Source organism: Myotis daubentonii, chromosome 3, assembly GCF_963259705.1.
Source record: "Myotis daubentonii chromosome 3, mMyoDau2.1, whole genome shotgun sequence".
In the NCBI taxonomy this organism is placed as follows: domain Eukaryota; kingdom Metazoa; phylum Chordata; class Mammalia; order Chiroptera; family Vespertilionidae; genus Myotis; species Myotis daubentonii.
Genome location: NC_081842.1, coordinates 4,092,553 through 4,107,731, shown reverse-complemented (window position 1 = coordinate 4,107,731; position 15,179 = coordinate 4,092,553). Strand labels below are relative to the sequence as shown.

General features: G+C 48.6%; 1 protein-coding gene and 1 long non-coding RNA gene across 6 annotated transcripts in view; one reads left to right on the top strand and one right to left on the bottom strand.

Moving 5' to 3' along the window:
* The window catches only part of LOC132229872 (uncharacterized), a 32,402-nt gene extending 20,310 nt beyond the window's left edge, over positions 1-12,092 (bottom strand). Inside the window, exon 1 of one of the 2 annotated variants that reach the window (XR_009451742.1) lies at positions 11,824-12,092. This is a non-coding gene — a long non-coding RNA (uncharacterized LOC132229872). The remainder of the gene's footprint in view (positions 1-11,823) is intronic. The other variant, XR_009451743.1, reaches the window with a different exon arrangement.
* Positions 12,093-12,166: 74 nt separating this feature from the next.
* The window catches only part of VPS26C (VPS26 endosomal protein sorting factor C), a 36,408-nt gene continuing 33,395 nt past the window's right edge, over positions 12,167-15,179 (top strand). For 2 of the 4 annotated variants that reach the window (XM_059686448.1, XM_059686449.1), the window contains exon 1: positions 12,167-12,311. In XM_059686448.1, coding sequence (XP_059542431.1) covers positions 12,255-12,311 — 57 coding nt within the window. In that variant the 5' untranslated portion in view covers positions 12,167-12,254. The remainder of the gene's footprint in view (positions 12,312-15,179) is intronic. The other 2 variants (XM_059686446.1, XM_059686447.1) reach the window with 2 other exon arrangements.

Here is a 15,179-nt window from a genome sequence, read left to right as displayed (position 1 = left end):
CTCCTTTCCATTGCAAGGCGCATCCCTCCAACCTCTGCGGCCCCATCCTCGCAGCCCCCTTTTCTGTCTCAGACGTTCCTCCCTCCCTCTTATTACCCCTTCATCACACTTTCCCACCAGGGTAATCGGGGACCATCTTCCCATCTCAAGGTCCCGAAATTAATCACACCTGCAAAGTCCCCGTGTCCGGTAACGTGGTCACAGTTCCCAGGAGTTGGATGTGGAATCTTCCTATGGGGGTGGGGCTTACTCTGTCTACCACAGCAAGAAGGAAACGTATTTCTCTCTCAAATCAATGTCGGTGGCCAGGGCCAGAACGGAGGGTCCGTGGTCAGGGCTCAGGTTCCCTCTCCCTCGTCTCTTCCATCCTTAGCAAGGAGTTTCCACCTCAGGATGCAGGAGGACTCCTCAAACGGCAGCCAACACACCCACACTCCAACCAGCAGGCGGGGAAGGGGAGAGGAAGGACTTGCCCCGCTCTTTAAAGATACATCCCAGTCCATGAACATCCCATGGGCCAGCACTTGGTCACATGGCCACACGAGCTGCAAGGGTGACGGGAAAACGTGGGAGTCGTTCTGGGCACATTGGGGCTACCACTACCGCAGAGGAAGGGAAGGGTATGCATTGCGGGACGTCTAGCATTCCCTCCAGAGTGTCTGACTAAATCCCTAAGATTATGTGCACATTTTCAGAGAATGACTTTAATTCACAAGCTAGTGTGCTTAATTCCAGAAGGCAGACAGTTTTCACCTAACTACTACTAGGTTCATGCAGATCTTCGGAGAAAGGCAGCAAGCATTCTTCATGGAGCACCTCAAACAACAATCAGAGGCATTTATATAGGTAACTTCCAGGGAAGAAGAGATGAAGTGGACGTCTGATGGCTCCAGAAATAAGCACAGGGGTGTCTTCTCCAGACGCTCAGAGCGTACGGAGTGCTCAGCTTATCAGTGAGTGGGGACTTTGAGCTCTTACTGAAGGGGTGTGGCAGGTGGAGGAGCTGCAGCTCACAGAGGAGGTGAGGTCCCAGGGCACAGAGAGCCAGGAAATGGTCCCTCTTCCTGTGCTGACCATGGGTTTCACGCAGGCCGCATGGGCACACCTCATGGGATGGGGTTTGGATGGACAAGGGACCCCCTCCGCCATCCACAGGTAGAACCCTTCTCTCTCCCAGCTCAATAACCAAGTCAGCACCGGGACGCGCTCCTAAAATGTCCTCTCAATGCCCACTTCTTCCCCTCCCATATTATTGCCACGATCACTGTCCAGTTCCTCTTGTCTCTTGTTACCATGACTGCCAACGTTTCCTAAAAGATGTTTAGTGAGAGGTTACTCTGCACACGGCAGTCAGAGGGTCTCTCTAAAGCACAAAGCTGATCACCTCATGTCAGGGTGAACGTGTCCCCCCATAAAGGAAGTCAGAGTCCTCACCCCCAGCACTTCGGCATGTGACCTTACTTGGAGTTGGGTCTTATTATTTTATATATATATATATTTTATTGATTTTTTTCTTTTTACAGAGAGGAACAGTTAGAAATATCGATGAGAGAGAAACATTGATCAGCTGCCTCCTGCACAACCCTCACTGGGGATGGGCCCGCAACCGAGGTACATGCCCTTGACTGGAATCGAACCTGGGACCCTTCAGTCTGCAGGCCGACGCTCTATCCACTGAGCCAAACCGGTCAGGGCTGGAGGTTGGCTCTTGACAGAGGCCATTCAGGTAAAATGAGGTCACACTACTGGAAATACTTGTTCCACCCTCTCTTCCTGTCTAGGCTGTAGGCTACATACAGCGAAGATGATGCCTGCTTGGTTCCCAGGGAGTCCTCAGGATTTAGCATAATATATATTTGGCACCCAGTAAATAGATGTGAAAAAACAGATCCAATGAATAATATATCATCTTTAAATTTTTTTCAATTACAGTTGACATTCAATAGTTTATTAATTTCATGAGTAACATATTTTTCCTGTAAATTGTGTACATATCTCTTTTTCCACTTTGATCCCCAACTTTTAGCATTTTAAAACTTTCCAACATACTTTCCAACATAGTGAGGAGTTGAGAAGTGGTACAGCGAACAGATATGTCCACTACATAGATTTTCTATGTTTGCTTCCTCACATATCAATCCACTGACTCCTCTTGACGGAGGTTGGAATATTAGATGCCCTTGTGGTACCTGGCCACATGCCTGTTCAGTTTAGCAGATAGTCCTAGGACACCTCGACCATGAGGTGAATATGCCTAAAAGTCAGACCCCAGGCCTTCATCCCCTTCATTTCCGACCCTTACCTATTTTCAGTGTAGGTATCTATTTAGGAGAGATTATCTAATACAGTGATTTTCAACCTTTTTCATCTCATGGCACACATAAACTAATTGTTAAAATTCTGTGGTACGCCAAAAAAAGTACTATATTTTTTGCCGATCTGACAAAAAAATAGGTATAATTTTGATTCATTCACACTGGACGGCTATTGTGTTGGCCGTTGTCATTTCTTTTATTTGTCAATCTCTAAGGGAAAAGAAGCCAGTGCCCCTGCCTAAACAGTCGGGTATGGCATGTTTGGAAAATTCTTGGGACACACGGGTTGAAAATCACTGGTCTGATACAGCATTTTGCCCTCAGTTCAGGATTAATAAGGAAACTGTCCAGATAACCCAAGGGGAGCTCCATGGTGATGGGGAAAAGAAACCCATGGGGCCAAAACTCAAATGGAACAAAGGACTCCTCACCTGCAGGAGCCGGGGCTGGCAGCCGCTGTCCTGCTCAGCCAGGGTCTGAGAGGGGGAGCCAAGACGTGGAACTTCCCTATGGGACTGTGCTAGCACCTGACAGCTCCTTGCCACCCGGCCCTCCTGGAGTATCAGGAAAACCCAGGAGTCCCTGAAGGAAAGAGAAGCCCAGGCTAACGAGATTGGATGCGGTCAGAACGGATACAGCCCAGGCAGCCGGCCAGGAGCTGGTGGGCCAGGAGACTGGGCTGCTCTCGGCCCTGTGTCCTCTGCACCCCTCCTGGCTGCGGGACCAGCGGGCACCCTGGCAGCTGCCCCGGGGCTGGAGGGAACCTGGCCTCCATCAACTTCACCAGCCCTGACATGTTCTTAGGCATTCATGAGCAAAGGCAGGAAATCAAGGTAATTTTGGTGATTTCTGCCAAGATAACGTCTTTCACAAAGGCTTCGCCTATTCTTGAAAGAATTATTAACTTTACCCAGTGGCACACATTTTGGGAGCTTGTTTTGTATGAGTTCTGGCTACACTTATTATAAGAATTTTCTCTTAGTGGATTTACACGTTAGAATCTTGAGTAACTCTGGTACACAAACAGTCAGGGCACCGTGGTCCGCAGTGGATGCGCTGTGGGAACTGTGAGCTGGCCCATCAGCAGCCTCTCCACGGTAAACACACTCTACATCGCGGCGGGTCGACCAGGGAAAGGGGTGCACGGCACCGTGTTAGCTTTCCACAGGCCGAATTCTCAGAGGGCTCGGAGAATGACATTAATGTAAGAGAGGGAACATACGGTTTTAACAAGTTTTCCTTTCTTTGCCTTTTTAATGCTGAGTTCATGATGCAGTATAAATGCTTCTCCGATGAAGGGTAAGGATCTTCTGTACGGGAAGAAGATCCAGAAACAAATAAATTAATTTTGTATATAGCTTAAAGCAACTCCATCTTGGTAAATATATTTTTAAACTTTAATAGTAAATGCCTTAAATTTTACGGTGTTTTTGAAATAGTACATATTTGTGAGAAGAGCAAAAAAGAACCAAAATTATGTTAATCAGCTTAACAATAACCCACAACCGTCGGACCAACTGAGAACCAAAATTAAAAGGCACCTGTGGTTCTAATCATCCCAGAACAGACACTGTTAATACTTGGGGGCAGTTCTTTTCCTGCTAGGCCTTGTGTGTGTGTGTGTGTGTGTGTGTGTGTGTACGTGCGCGCGTTGCATATGTTTTGTTTGCCTGTTTTTCATAGCTATGATCATATTATAAAATTCTCTTCTTCAATAGCCATTTATCATTTCTCAGTTCTGTGGGGTTCACCCACTGGTCTCACCTGGTGCCATTCATGTGGCTGCAGTCACATGGCCGTGGGAGGAACCTCCCAGATGGCTGCATTCATGTGTCAGGTCCTGGGAGAGAGCCTGGCAGCTCCTTGTGCAAAAGCAGACGTGCCCAGGCCTTTCTGAAGCGCAGGACCAGATTCCTTACCTCTTGCTGTTGGTCACATGTGCTGGGATGTGCATGGCAGGGCCTAGGCCCCTTCCTCCCTACTTGTTCATCTCTTGTTGGGACTTTTTCTGGCTCGTCTTGCTGATTTACTGTCCAAATAAACTTTGTAATCAATCTGCCTGGCTCCAGGAAGAAAGAGAAGATGGTTATTTTTATTGGTGTTGCTTTAAATGTACAGATAATGGGGGAGAGAATATTTTGATGATGTTGAACCTTCTTATCTAGGCATAGGGTATGCTTTTCTCTCTGTTCAAATCTGCCGATATGTTTTTAAATAATTTTTTCTCACACGGGGTTTTCACATTTCCCATTAAGTCTATGCCTAACGTGTTTTATTATTTTCGAACTCTTTAATCCAACTAAGGTTTTTTGGGGGAAGGAAGTGGGTGACTCATGGTATGATAGCAAAACCTGGAATTTTTCTTCTAAATATAAAGCCATTTAATCCAGTATTTACTGAATAATCCTCTATTCTCTATAGATTTATATCTCTTTTATCATATATTAAAATATATTGGCATCTCATCTATCTTGTCCGATTGATCTTATGCCAGAATGATGCTTTATTAACTCTTACAACTTTACTGTTTTATGCTTAGTAGGGCTCTTTTCCCTTCAATTAACATTTTAAAAAATCTTTTTAACATTGTATGACTTTTTTCAGAAGAATTTTAACATAATTTCTTTAAATTTCTTCATTAAATATTATATTGAGAGAAATTAATTAAGCCTAAAAATTAATTTGATAAGACTGGGCATTTAAAAGTATGTAGATTGCCGTTTTAAAAAATATGGTACATATCTCAATTTTCATATTTCTTAATTTAGCCTTATAGCTATATTCATGTAACTCAAACATATATTAAATTCAAATTACTCCACGTATTTTATATTTTTATTGCTATTGAGAATACAATCCCTATTTTCACTTTACTTTCTAACTGGTTATTGCTGTTAAATAAAAATGCCTATTGATTTTTGTATGTGTAGCTGTTTTAAAATTTACAGGCGCAACACATAAATGGCCAAAGAAGTAAGAGTCTTCGTCTGTCTATAAATTAACCCAGGTTAGCTCTCCAGCAACCATTTCTGCTGGGAGGTGGGGTGGGAATCAATCTTCCTATTCCGTGGAAACTCCATTGACAGTGTTTTACTTTCCCTGTTCACCTCCCCATTCTCCTTCTCCCTGAAGTATTCTGATATTCTTCCTGGGACAGGAGAGGCATATGGTCCCAAACCGCCATGCCCCTTGGCCAGTGTCCCAGCTGGAGCCTGGTGCAGTCCGTTCCTGCAGTCCCAGGCAACACCACGTGAGATCCGGCTCACGTTCCTGGCTCAGCCAGCAACTCACCCTTGCTGGACCTTCTAACCCTCTACCCTTGAGTCTCACCCAGTCTCTGAGTTTCTTATCATTTTCTCTAGCCCTGTCCATCCCCTCCCCAAGTGGGTGTGGAATCCAGAGGCTAGACGGTGGGACCCTAACCCAGGCTCTATGCCGCTCTGCTCCTGGGTCACATCCTCTAGACCAGACGAGGTCATATCCTGGGGAAAGTGCTCTCTATCACACATTTTGTGATTCAGGATATAAATTTGACGAAGAGGGAGTTGGGGGCACCTACTGGGAATTACAAGGCATAAAAAAATACTTCAGCTAATTTTTAAAAAATATGATCCTACTGCAAACATTTATCTTGTCTCCATCTATTATGGGATGCAAACATTCACCACACAAAGCAAAGACAAAGTTAACATCTGCTTTGCCTATCGCCTTGCTGCCCCGCCCCACCACTCTCCCCCCCCCCCCCCTCCGCTGGAGGTATTTAAAAGGAAATCCCAACCGAAACCGGTTTGGCTCAGTGGATGGAGCATCGGCCTGCGGACTGAGGGGTCCCAGGTTCGATTCCGGTCAAGGGCATGTACCTGGGTTGCGGGCACATCTCCAGTAGGAGGTGTGCAGGAGGCAGCCGATCGATGTTTCTCTCCCATTGATGTTTCTAACTCTCTGTCTCTCTCCCTTCCTCTCTGTAAAAAATCAATAAAACATATATTAAAAAAAAAAAAAGTAAAAGGAAATCCCAGATATCATATCATTTCACTCTGGCCAAATTTTCAAACTCTTTGTCTAATAACTTTTCTGAGGATTTTTCCTTTGCTTGTATCCCATGTGTTTTCCCATGAAGCATTCACACTTTGTTGAGTCGGTTATTGTATTTTTATTTGGTCCTGGAGTTAATGTATATGGAAAAGTAGGCCTTAATTTCCAAGTACTTAAAATGTCTGGTGTTTACAGTGTCTGAATTGTACTTAGTCAATTTCATGGACTCAAAAGATGAATTTCCTGTGATTCTATCTTATTTGTTAACTGTGCCTCAATTATTTTGTTAAAATCTTGTATGTCTTTATTATTTTACCCACTCAATGTCTGACAGACTGTTACAATTTTCTACTAACTGTATCTGTCCATTACTTTTGTAAGTCTAAATATTTTTGTTGTATATATTTTGTTGCTATATGTTACAGGTTTAATTTACTGTCACTGCCAAATCCACATGTTGAAGTCCTAATCCCAATGCCTCAGAATGAGACAGTATTTGGGAAAAGGGGCTTTATAGAGATAATCAATTTGAAATGAGGTCATCAGCGTGGCCCTAGTAAATATGATTGTTACAAAAAAGGGAAAAATTGGAGGCAGGCACCCATAGGGGAGAAGACCATGTCAAGATGAAGACACTAAAAACACCATGTAGCCCTAGCCAGTGTGGCTCAGTGGATAGTGTCGATCTGCAGACCGAAGGGTCTGGTTCAGGGTTGGATTCCAGTAGAGGCCCATGACTGTGGGAGGCAACCAATCGATGTCTCTCTCTCTCCCCCCTCCCTTCCACTCTCTCTAAAAATCAACAACAAAAAGAAGACAATGTAGAGAGTCAGGGGAGAAGATGGCCATCAGCAGGCCAAGGAGAGAGGTTGGAGCAGAACCTGCCCTGGCAGCCTTCAGAGAAAACCAACCCTGAGCACCTTCAGACTTCTCTCCAGAACAGTGAGAGAATACTTTGTTGTTTACAGTCGTTTGTGGGACCTTGTTACGCAGCCCTACGACACTAATACACTGTACTATTCTACCATGGTTTATGTAATGTGTCTTCACTATCCTATATAATAAAAGCCTAATATGCAAATTGACTGAACAGTGGAATGACCAGTCGGCTGGGGGCGGGGCCAGCAAGCAGGAGGTGCCAGGCCAGCCAAGGTGGGTGCCAGTGGGCAGAGGGAGGGGACGGTGATGGGGGAGGGGGGCCCCAGCAGCGACTGGTGGCGGCAGAGGGGCAATTGGGGGGCGGGGGCAGCTGCTCACCAGCCGGCGCCTCCCACAGGTTGCCTCCCGCAGAGGGAGGTCAGACTGTGAGACTGTGGCTTAGGTTCACTCCCCCCAGGGAGCGGGCCTAAGCTGTCAGTTGGACATCCCCCGAGGGCTCCTGGTCTGCAAGAGAGTGCAGGCCAGGCTGAGGGACCCGCAGAATGCATGAATTTTTGTGCACCGGCCTCTAGTCAGTTGATAAAATAACCCTGGTTCCTTTTTTAAGTCACCTTTGACAGTAACATTGTACCCCTGCTTGATTTTTAGTCTTTTATTTAAAAAAAATATTTTTATTGATTTGAGAGAGGAAGGGAGAGGGAGAAAGAGAAATAACATCAATGATTAGAGAAAATCATTGATCGGCTGCCTCCTGCACACCCCATACTGGGGGTCGAGCCCACAACCTGGGCATGTGCCCTTGACTAGAATCGAACCCGGGACCCTTCAATCCACAGGCCAGTGCTCTACCCACTGAGTCAAACCGGCTAAGGCTACTCAGTCTTTTAATGAAGACCCTGTGGCCCTTGCTGTAAGTTCAGGTGTTTGTTGTGCACACGCATGTATCATGGTGATTGCTGACTGCACATGTGAGCACTGGAATCAACGTGGGCGGCTGCCACTTAGTTGTGGCATGGCCTTGGATGAGGATGGCACTCTTTTTGTGTCTCAGTGTTTTCCTTTTGTAAGGTAGGGGAATAGTAATGATAAGATTGTTGTGAGGATGGAATAAATTAAAACATTCAAAATGCTTAGAGCAGTGCCTGGCCCACACGTCGTTGATAAACACAGGAGCTGCTATGAATCCTGTCAACTTCCCTGAGATGGAGGTACTATAAGGTCATTTTACAGGTGAGGGTAACTGAGGCTCAGAGAAGTCAAGTCAGGACGCTCGTGTTGCAGGTTGGGTTGCCAGGAGGCAGGTTGGGTTGCCAGGAGGCAGGCCTTAGGGGTGCTCTCCAGATCAACAGGTGTGGAGGGCGGGGGTGACGGAAGCTAGGTGAGGCTGAGCAGAAGGAAAGGTTGAACTGTGACGCGATCGTAACCAAGTTCTCCAATGGGACTGGAGTGGCTCAGTTTTGATGCTCCTTTCCAGAGGCAGAGCCGAATTCCCCTCCCCTTGGGTGTGGGCTGGATTTAGTGACTCCCTTCTAACGACCAGAAGAAAAGTGAACGAGAAGTCAGAGCCTTGGCCATACAAGGCCCTGCTGGCTGTCGCCCTGGGACGCCTGGTCTGGAGAAGTTAGCTGCCACCCTGAGGGGCTCTGCGGCGGCCAGTGGAGAGTCCCGCACGGCGAGGAACCAAGGCCTCCAGCCAACAGCCATCTTGGAAGTGGACCCTACAGCCCAGACAGGCCTTCACATGCCTGTGGCCCTAACGTTCTGACGGTAACCAACCGAGACCAAGAGCAAGAACCCCGGTTGAAGCCGCAACCATTTTCCTGACCCACAGACACCAGGAGACAGTGTCTCCTGTTTTCAACTGCTAATCGTGAGGGTCATCTGCTATGCACAACAGATACTAATACAGGGACCTTCGGAGCTGGAACTGTCCCTCAGAGTTGTCCCAAGCTCGGGTGAGGAGGAGAGGTCTTCATGTTGACTGCGTTCATGAGATGTGGCTTGACCCTCTAGAAGGGACCATGGCCTTGGGCAAAGCAGCGATCCGCAGCTGAGGGTAAGTTTCTGAAGAATGACTGAGCTGAAAGCTGTTGAGACCGAACTCTGAGCAGCTCGGGCGCATGGCCTTCAGTCCTGAATACAGGCCGTGGGGGAGTGTCACAGCACCCCCCAAAGACCTTCAGTGAGACCTACTGTCCAGGAGCGCTCGCGTACAGCTGAAAGCAACAGGCACGGCACCGTTTTCTAAAGAAAGGAGCCTACAATCGACTTGCCGCAGGCTTAGTAAGAAGATGCAGATGTAGCCCTGTTTCCACCAAACATTCCCCCCTCCTCTCCTTTTCGGTCTCTCCAAGGACGCAGGGGAAGGATGAAAGGAGGCAGCTGGCCTTGTGAGAGGAGTGTTTCTGGTGGGAAGTGATGGAGAAGAGGCTGTAAAATAACCTCTCCGGTCAGTGGGACCTGCTGGAAGGAGAGGCTGGTACTCCATCCCCTGCTTGCCTATGTGTCTAGTCAGCATGCTTGCTATTTATTCCTATCTGTATTCCATGAGGGAGCAAGAGTCAAGACAGAGCCCGGCTGGTGTGGCTCAGTGGTTAAGCATCGACCATGAACCAGGAGGTCACGGTACGATTCCTGGTCAGGGCACATGCCTGGGTTGGGGGCTCGATCCCCAGTGTGGGGTGTGCAGGAGGCATTTGAGCAATGATTCTCTTTCATCACTGATGTTTCTACCTCTCTCTCTCTCTGAAATCAATAAAAATATGTAAAAAAAAAAAAAAAAAAAGACAAGATGACAGAATGGAGAGGAGAGGCCATGGGGCACGCTCCAGTCCAGCTTTCTGTGTGGCAAGAATGTGTATTTCTCATGAGTCACATGGACTCTGGAGAAGATAAATGGTCTTGCTGGACCCTCACCCAGGAGACGGGGGAAAGTACTGCTGTGTGCTGGCAATGGGATGATGGGGAAGAAAATCAAGCTGGGGCTGAATCTCCCATTAAAACTATGGAGAGAAGGACCCCCCAGGCCTTCTTATATGTGCCCCACGAAAGCAGTTTCAAACAAGGGCCAGTTATGTGGAGAAGCAGGTATCCGCTGAGAACTGCAGCACCGGCCAGGTAAGAGATACTCGCTTCCATACAGCACCCAGGCCTTGAAGAAAACACGGAGGAAGGGTCCGAGAGCCAGAGCCATGCCTTGCCTTCTCACCCTAAGGATCTCAGGTCCCACTCTGACACGTTCTGATTGTCAGTAACTGACATTGACCAGAAAGTTCCAGTATCACCAAGGTGTAGTGAAGGGATGGAAAACAGCAGTGATTGGAGAAAAGTTGTTTTATGTTTGGAAGTCATCACACACCAGGATGGCAAAACTGATTACACTGATAATGGCTGGAACAAAGTTCTTTGCCCGGCACCAGCATCCCATAAAGACTGCGTACAACCTACAGAGGTGAGTGAAATGGGGCACACCTGCCCTCGAGGAACAGGAAACGTGCTCCGGTAAAGCGAGCATAAAGCAGGTCTGCTGAAGCAAAAGGCTAGCCACTGTGGATCCTGGTTCCATTTCCTGTTTCCTTGTATTGTCTACTGAGGTTGATATTTTACCGGTTGGAAAGGATGGGTGAGACTGGTGGAGAGGGATCCATTTCTTGAATTGCAAATAGACAGACTGAGATGCCCAAGTCCCTAATGAATTGTTTCAGATTTGCTGAGTTGGAGTTGCCAGGAAGATCGCCAAGAGAGAGACGGAAGCCCTAAGGGCAGAGAGGAGCTGAAAACTGAGAACTGGAAATCGGGAAAAGCCACTTGCAACCACCTTCAAAAGCAACTGCTCCGTCCCTGCGGTCTTAGAAAATACCTTACATTCTCGAGAGGGAGGTCCTCGTGACACTAATGCATTAAGTCGTTTAGCAGAACATTTCTGTTGTAATCCTAGAAGTAAAGCAGTTTAAAGCACATATCGGCACCGGGCGTTTCAAGCAATCAGAAGCACTCCTTCCATTTACCTCTCTGCTTACTGGAGATGTCCTTGTTTAAAACATGTATAAGGGGTTTTCTTTCCATAAACATAGCATGTCGCCTAACACGGCACTGCTGCCCTGCCTGGAAGCAATGCTGGCCCCAGACCATGTGACTCGCGTCTGGGTCCGCCAGCTCCGGCCGGGAAGGAAGAGGAGACACGCAGGTCCGCCCGGCTTTGGTTCCCGTCGCCGCGCACGGCCGGGACCCGGGCCTGCGAGCCGCGCCGCCCCGCATTCTGCGCACCAATTTGAATATTCAGCACCCCGCTCCGGGCGCGCGCAGGGCGAGTACCCACAAGTCCCCGGGCCCGACAACCCCGCGCCGCGGCTCGGAGGGAGGCGAGGTCACCGCGCTCCCCGAGACCTTGGCCCCGGGCCCGGCGGCGGGGCTGGGGCCGCCGAGACACCCGTCAAGCGGCGCTTTGCAGGCCTCGAGTGCGGGGCCGCGGGCCGGACACAGGGGCGCCGGCCTTCAGAAGCCTGGGAGACAGTGGGGGAGGGCTGAGAGGACGAGAGGAAGGAGACTGGGAGGGAACGCATCCCCCGGCGAGCACACCTTAAAGCCAACTCACTAGTGCGGCGGCTCTGCGCGCACAGCATGACGGGAGCCTCGGCTCCCAGGCGCGGGCAGTTCCCGCGACGCGTCTCCGGCCCCGCCCCCGCCGCGGCGCACGCCGGGAGAGCCCGCCTTCATCCTTGTAGTAAACGGGCGAGAAAGAGGGCATTTCCGGCGTAATGACTGTTTTTTAGGGAAGGGGCGGGGCTAGTCTGGTCCCGCCCCTGACGCCCGGCGGGGGCGTGACGAAGAGTGATCGTCCCTTCAGCCCGCCCCTGCGCCGGAAGGAGGAAGGCGGGGAATCGATCCGGCGTCCGGCGCGAGATCACGTGACGCAACTGCCGGCGGAGGAAAGAGGGGTGGGGCCCGTGCGGGAGGGGCGGGTCATCCCCGCTTCTCCTCGGGTCACGTGTGGCAGGAAGTGGCTCCTGCTGCAGAGTTTTCGGGATGGGGACCTCCCTGGACATTAAGATTAAAAGAGCGAACAAGGTTTATCACGCCGGGGTAAGTGGGGTGGGCGGGCCTGCAGGTTTTGTGGTTTCCAGGGTTCCACGCACATCTGGGTGTCCCTGGGCGGGACGGGGGCGCCCCGCCAGCTGCCCCACCGGGAGCCCCCACCCCCGGAAGAGTGGCCGACGGGGGACGTGCGGCCCGCGGGGCCGGCGCCGGGGCTGCGGCGCTGATCGCCGGGCTCCCTGAGCATCCGGCTCGGCCCCGGCCCCGGCCCGGGCTGGAGCTGTCGCAGGGAGCACTGAGGCCTCCCTCCTCTGCAGAGGTCTAGTGAAGAAAGGCAGAACTCACCTTCGAAACAGAAATATGCATTCAGGCTGTGGTCAGCTCTAACACTGTACAAAAGTTACTCGTTTCTCTGGTTTTATTCTTCGAATAGCATACAGAAAGAATGGCCTATTACAATGAAGTAAAAAAAAATCTTAACTCTACCATTAAGTTCTGTGCCACCGGCCGCTCGCTTAACCTCCTGGGGCCTCAGTTTAGTATTTGCAAAATGAAACTGTCGCAAGGTTCCTCTGCCCCGGGGATGACCAGCCCTTACTTTTCATCAGGATCCGTCACCGGGGGATTTTAAAATGTAATTGTCCAGGTCCCACCCCAGCCGTACCAGTGATTCCATTGTGCAGCCAGGGTTGAAACCCCAGTTGCTCTCACTGCGGAATAAAATTGAGAGTAGTGGTTAGTCACATGAATGCAGCTAAGTCTCACAAGGGATAGAATACAATACCAGGCAAAAGATCATGGATGGATGCTGAAAGCTTTGGGTGCAAGGGTATTGGGGAAACCTGGTATTTACACGACTCAGATAGTCACCTTAATTGCAAAGGGAAGACATGTTTATAATGAAAGGGTCTGGTAGTCATCACCCAAGTCAAGCCCCACAGTGAACACCTCACCTTACCATCACTGATGAGACTGACAGACGTTCTGGTGTAATAACAGGGTTCTGGCATGACGCACTGAGGAGGACACAACTCCCCTATGCAGTATTCCTGCCAAAAATGTCTAACCTAAATCAGTTTATAAGGAAACAATCGGGCATATCCAAAATTAGGAATATTCTATGAAGTAATTGGTCTGGATTCTTCAAAACTGTCATCTTGCCTGGCCGCGGTGGCTCAGTGGTTGAGTGTCAACCTATGAACCAGGAGGTCACCGTTCCATCCCTGGTCAGGGCACATGCCCGGGTTGCCAGCTCAATCCCCAGTGGGGGGGCGTGCAGAAGGCAGCCCATCCATGATTGTCTCTCATCATGGATGTTTCTATCTCTCCCTCTCCCGTCCTCTCTGAAATCAATACAGATATATATTTTTTTAAATGTCAATGTCATGAAAAAGGGAATTTTTCTAGATTAAGAGACTAAATAGACTAAACCAAATACAAGGCCTAATTTTTGATAAATAGATTTAAATGTGGACTATCTGTTAAATAATAGTTTTATATTGGTATTAAATTTCCTGAATGTGACATTCATATTTTGGTTATGTAGGAGAATACTGAAATATATAAAGGTCAAGTGCTACAATTACTAAATTTTAACTGGTCCAGCCATAAATGGTTCCTCTCTATTCCTCTCTAAAATAAAAGTATATTCAAAAGTAACGATAATAAAATATGGCACAAGTAATAAAAAGCACATTTGAAAAAGATGCAAGAAATGGAATCGTGAAGTTGACCCAGCCGAAAGTCTTACCCAGCGGAGCCACTCCTGTGGGTGGCAGATGAAGGTGGTGTCAGCTGTGCCATCTAGTGCATGTTCTTTGGTGCCATTATCAGGACCAGAATCTGCAGTTACTGGTTTATTGCAGTATTTCTTAATCTTTAGTCACTTTTGCACTTAATGCATTTGACACTAATGCGATTACACTAAATAAATTTTACAGGAGACCTTACATGGCGATTGTCAAAGAAACACCAGTATAACTTCTAAATAGATGGTTGCTATATATTTTTTAAAATATGTTTTTATTGATTTTTTAGAGACAGGAAGGAGAGGGAGAGAGAGAGAGAGAAACATCAACGAGAGAGAAACAGCAATGTCGATCAGCTGCCTCCTGCAATTCCCCTACCTGGGATCCAGCCCGCAATCCGGGCTGCCCTTATCTGATTTGAACCATGACCTCTTGGTTCATGGGTCAACGCTCAACCACTGAGCCACACCGACTGGGCTATATGTATATATTTTAAAAGCAAAAACAAAAAAAGTTAATCTGATTAGTTGACAAAAATATACCCCTTGACATATGTGCCTGTGACTCCCGTGTTAGACTTACGGTCTGTGATTCAGGGAAGGTGGAGTAGGAGGCCAGCACTGTGCTGGCTGCTTCCTAAGCTCCAGGTGGCAGGACCTCTGCCGGCTCGTCCCATGATGAGGTCTCAGTGCCTTTGGACGGTGCATGTTTCGAGCGTAGTCTGCACCATGGTTGTGCGCAGCGTGGCCTTTCTTGCCCACCCTCCCTACTTGGGTGTCTGCAGGTGGAACTAACAGCCTACAGGCTTTCCGTCTTCTCTGTGCACCTCAACGGCACTGCTGAAGGTTCACTTCCTGAAGATCTGACTCATCGGTGGCAAGGCCAGACCCTGGAATTCTCATGGTTTGCTTGAAGTGGCCGCCACCTATGTTGGCCTGTTCCTTAGGTCATAGGTGATTGTTATAGAAGCGAGCCGTGTTTGTCCCTGTCACCAGCTAGAACAGTCTGGTGTGTGGTTTTGTCAGCGTCGCTCCCACTTTATCAATGAGGAAACCGAGGCCTACACAGGTTGAGGAATTTGCCCAAGGTTACAACTCGCGAGAGTCAATGTCAGATTTCAGAGCGTGTCCATCCAGCACTGTTATGTCTCCTCCCTAAGAGTGACCCC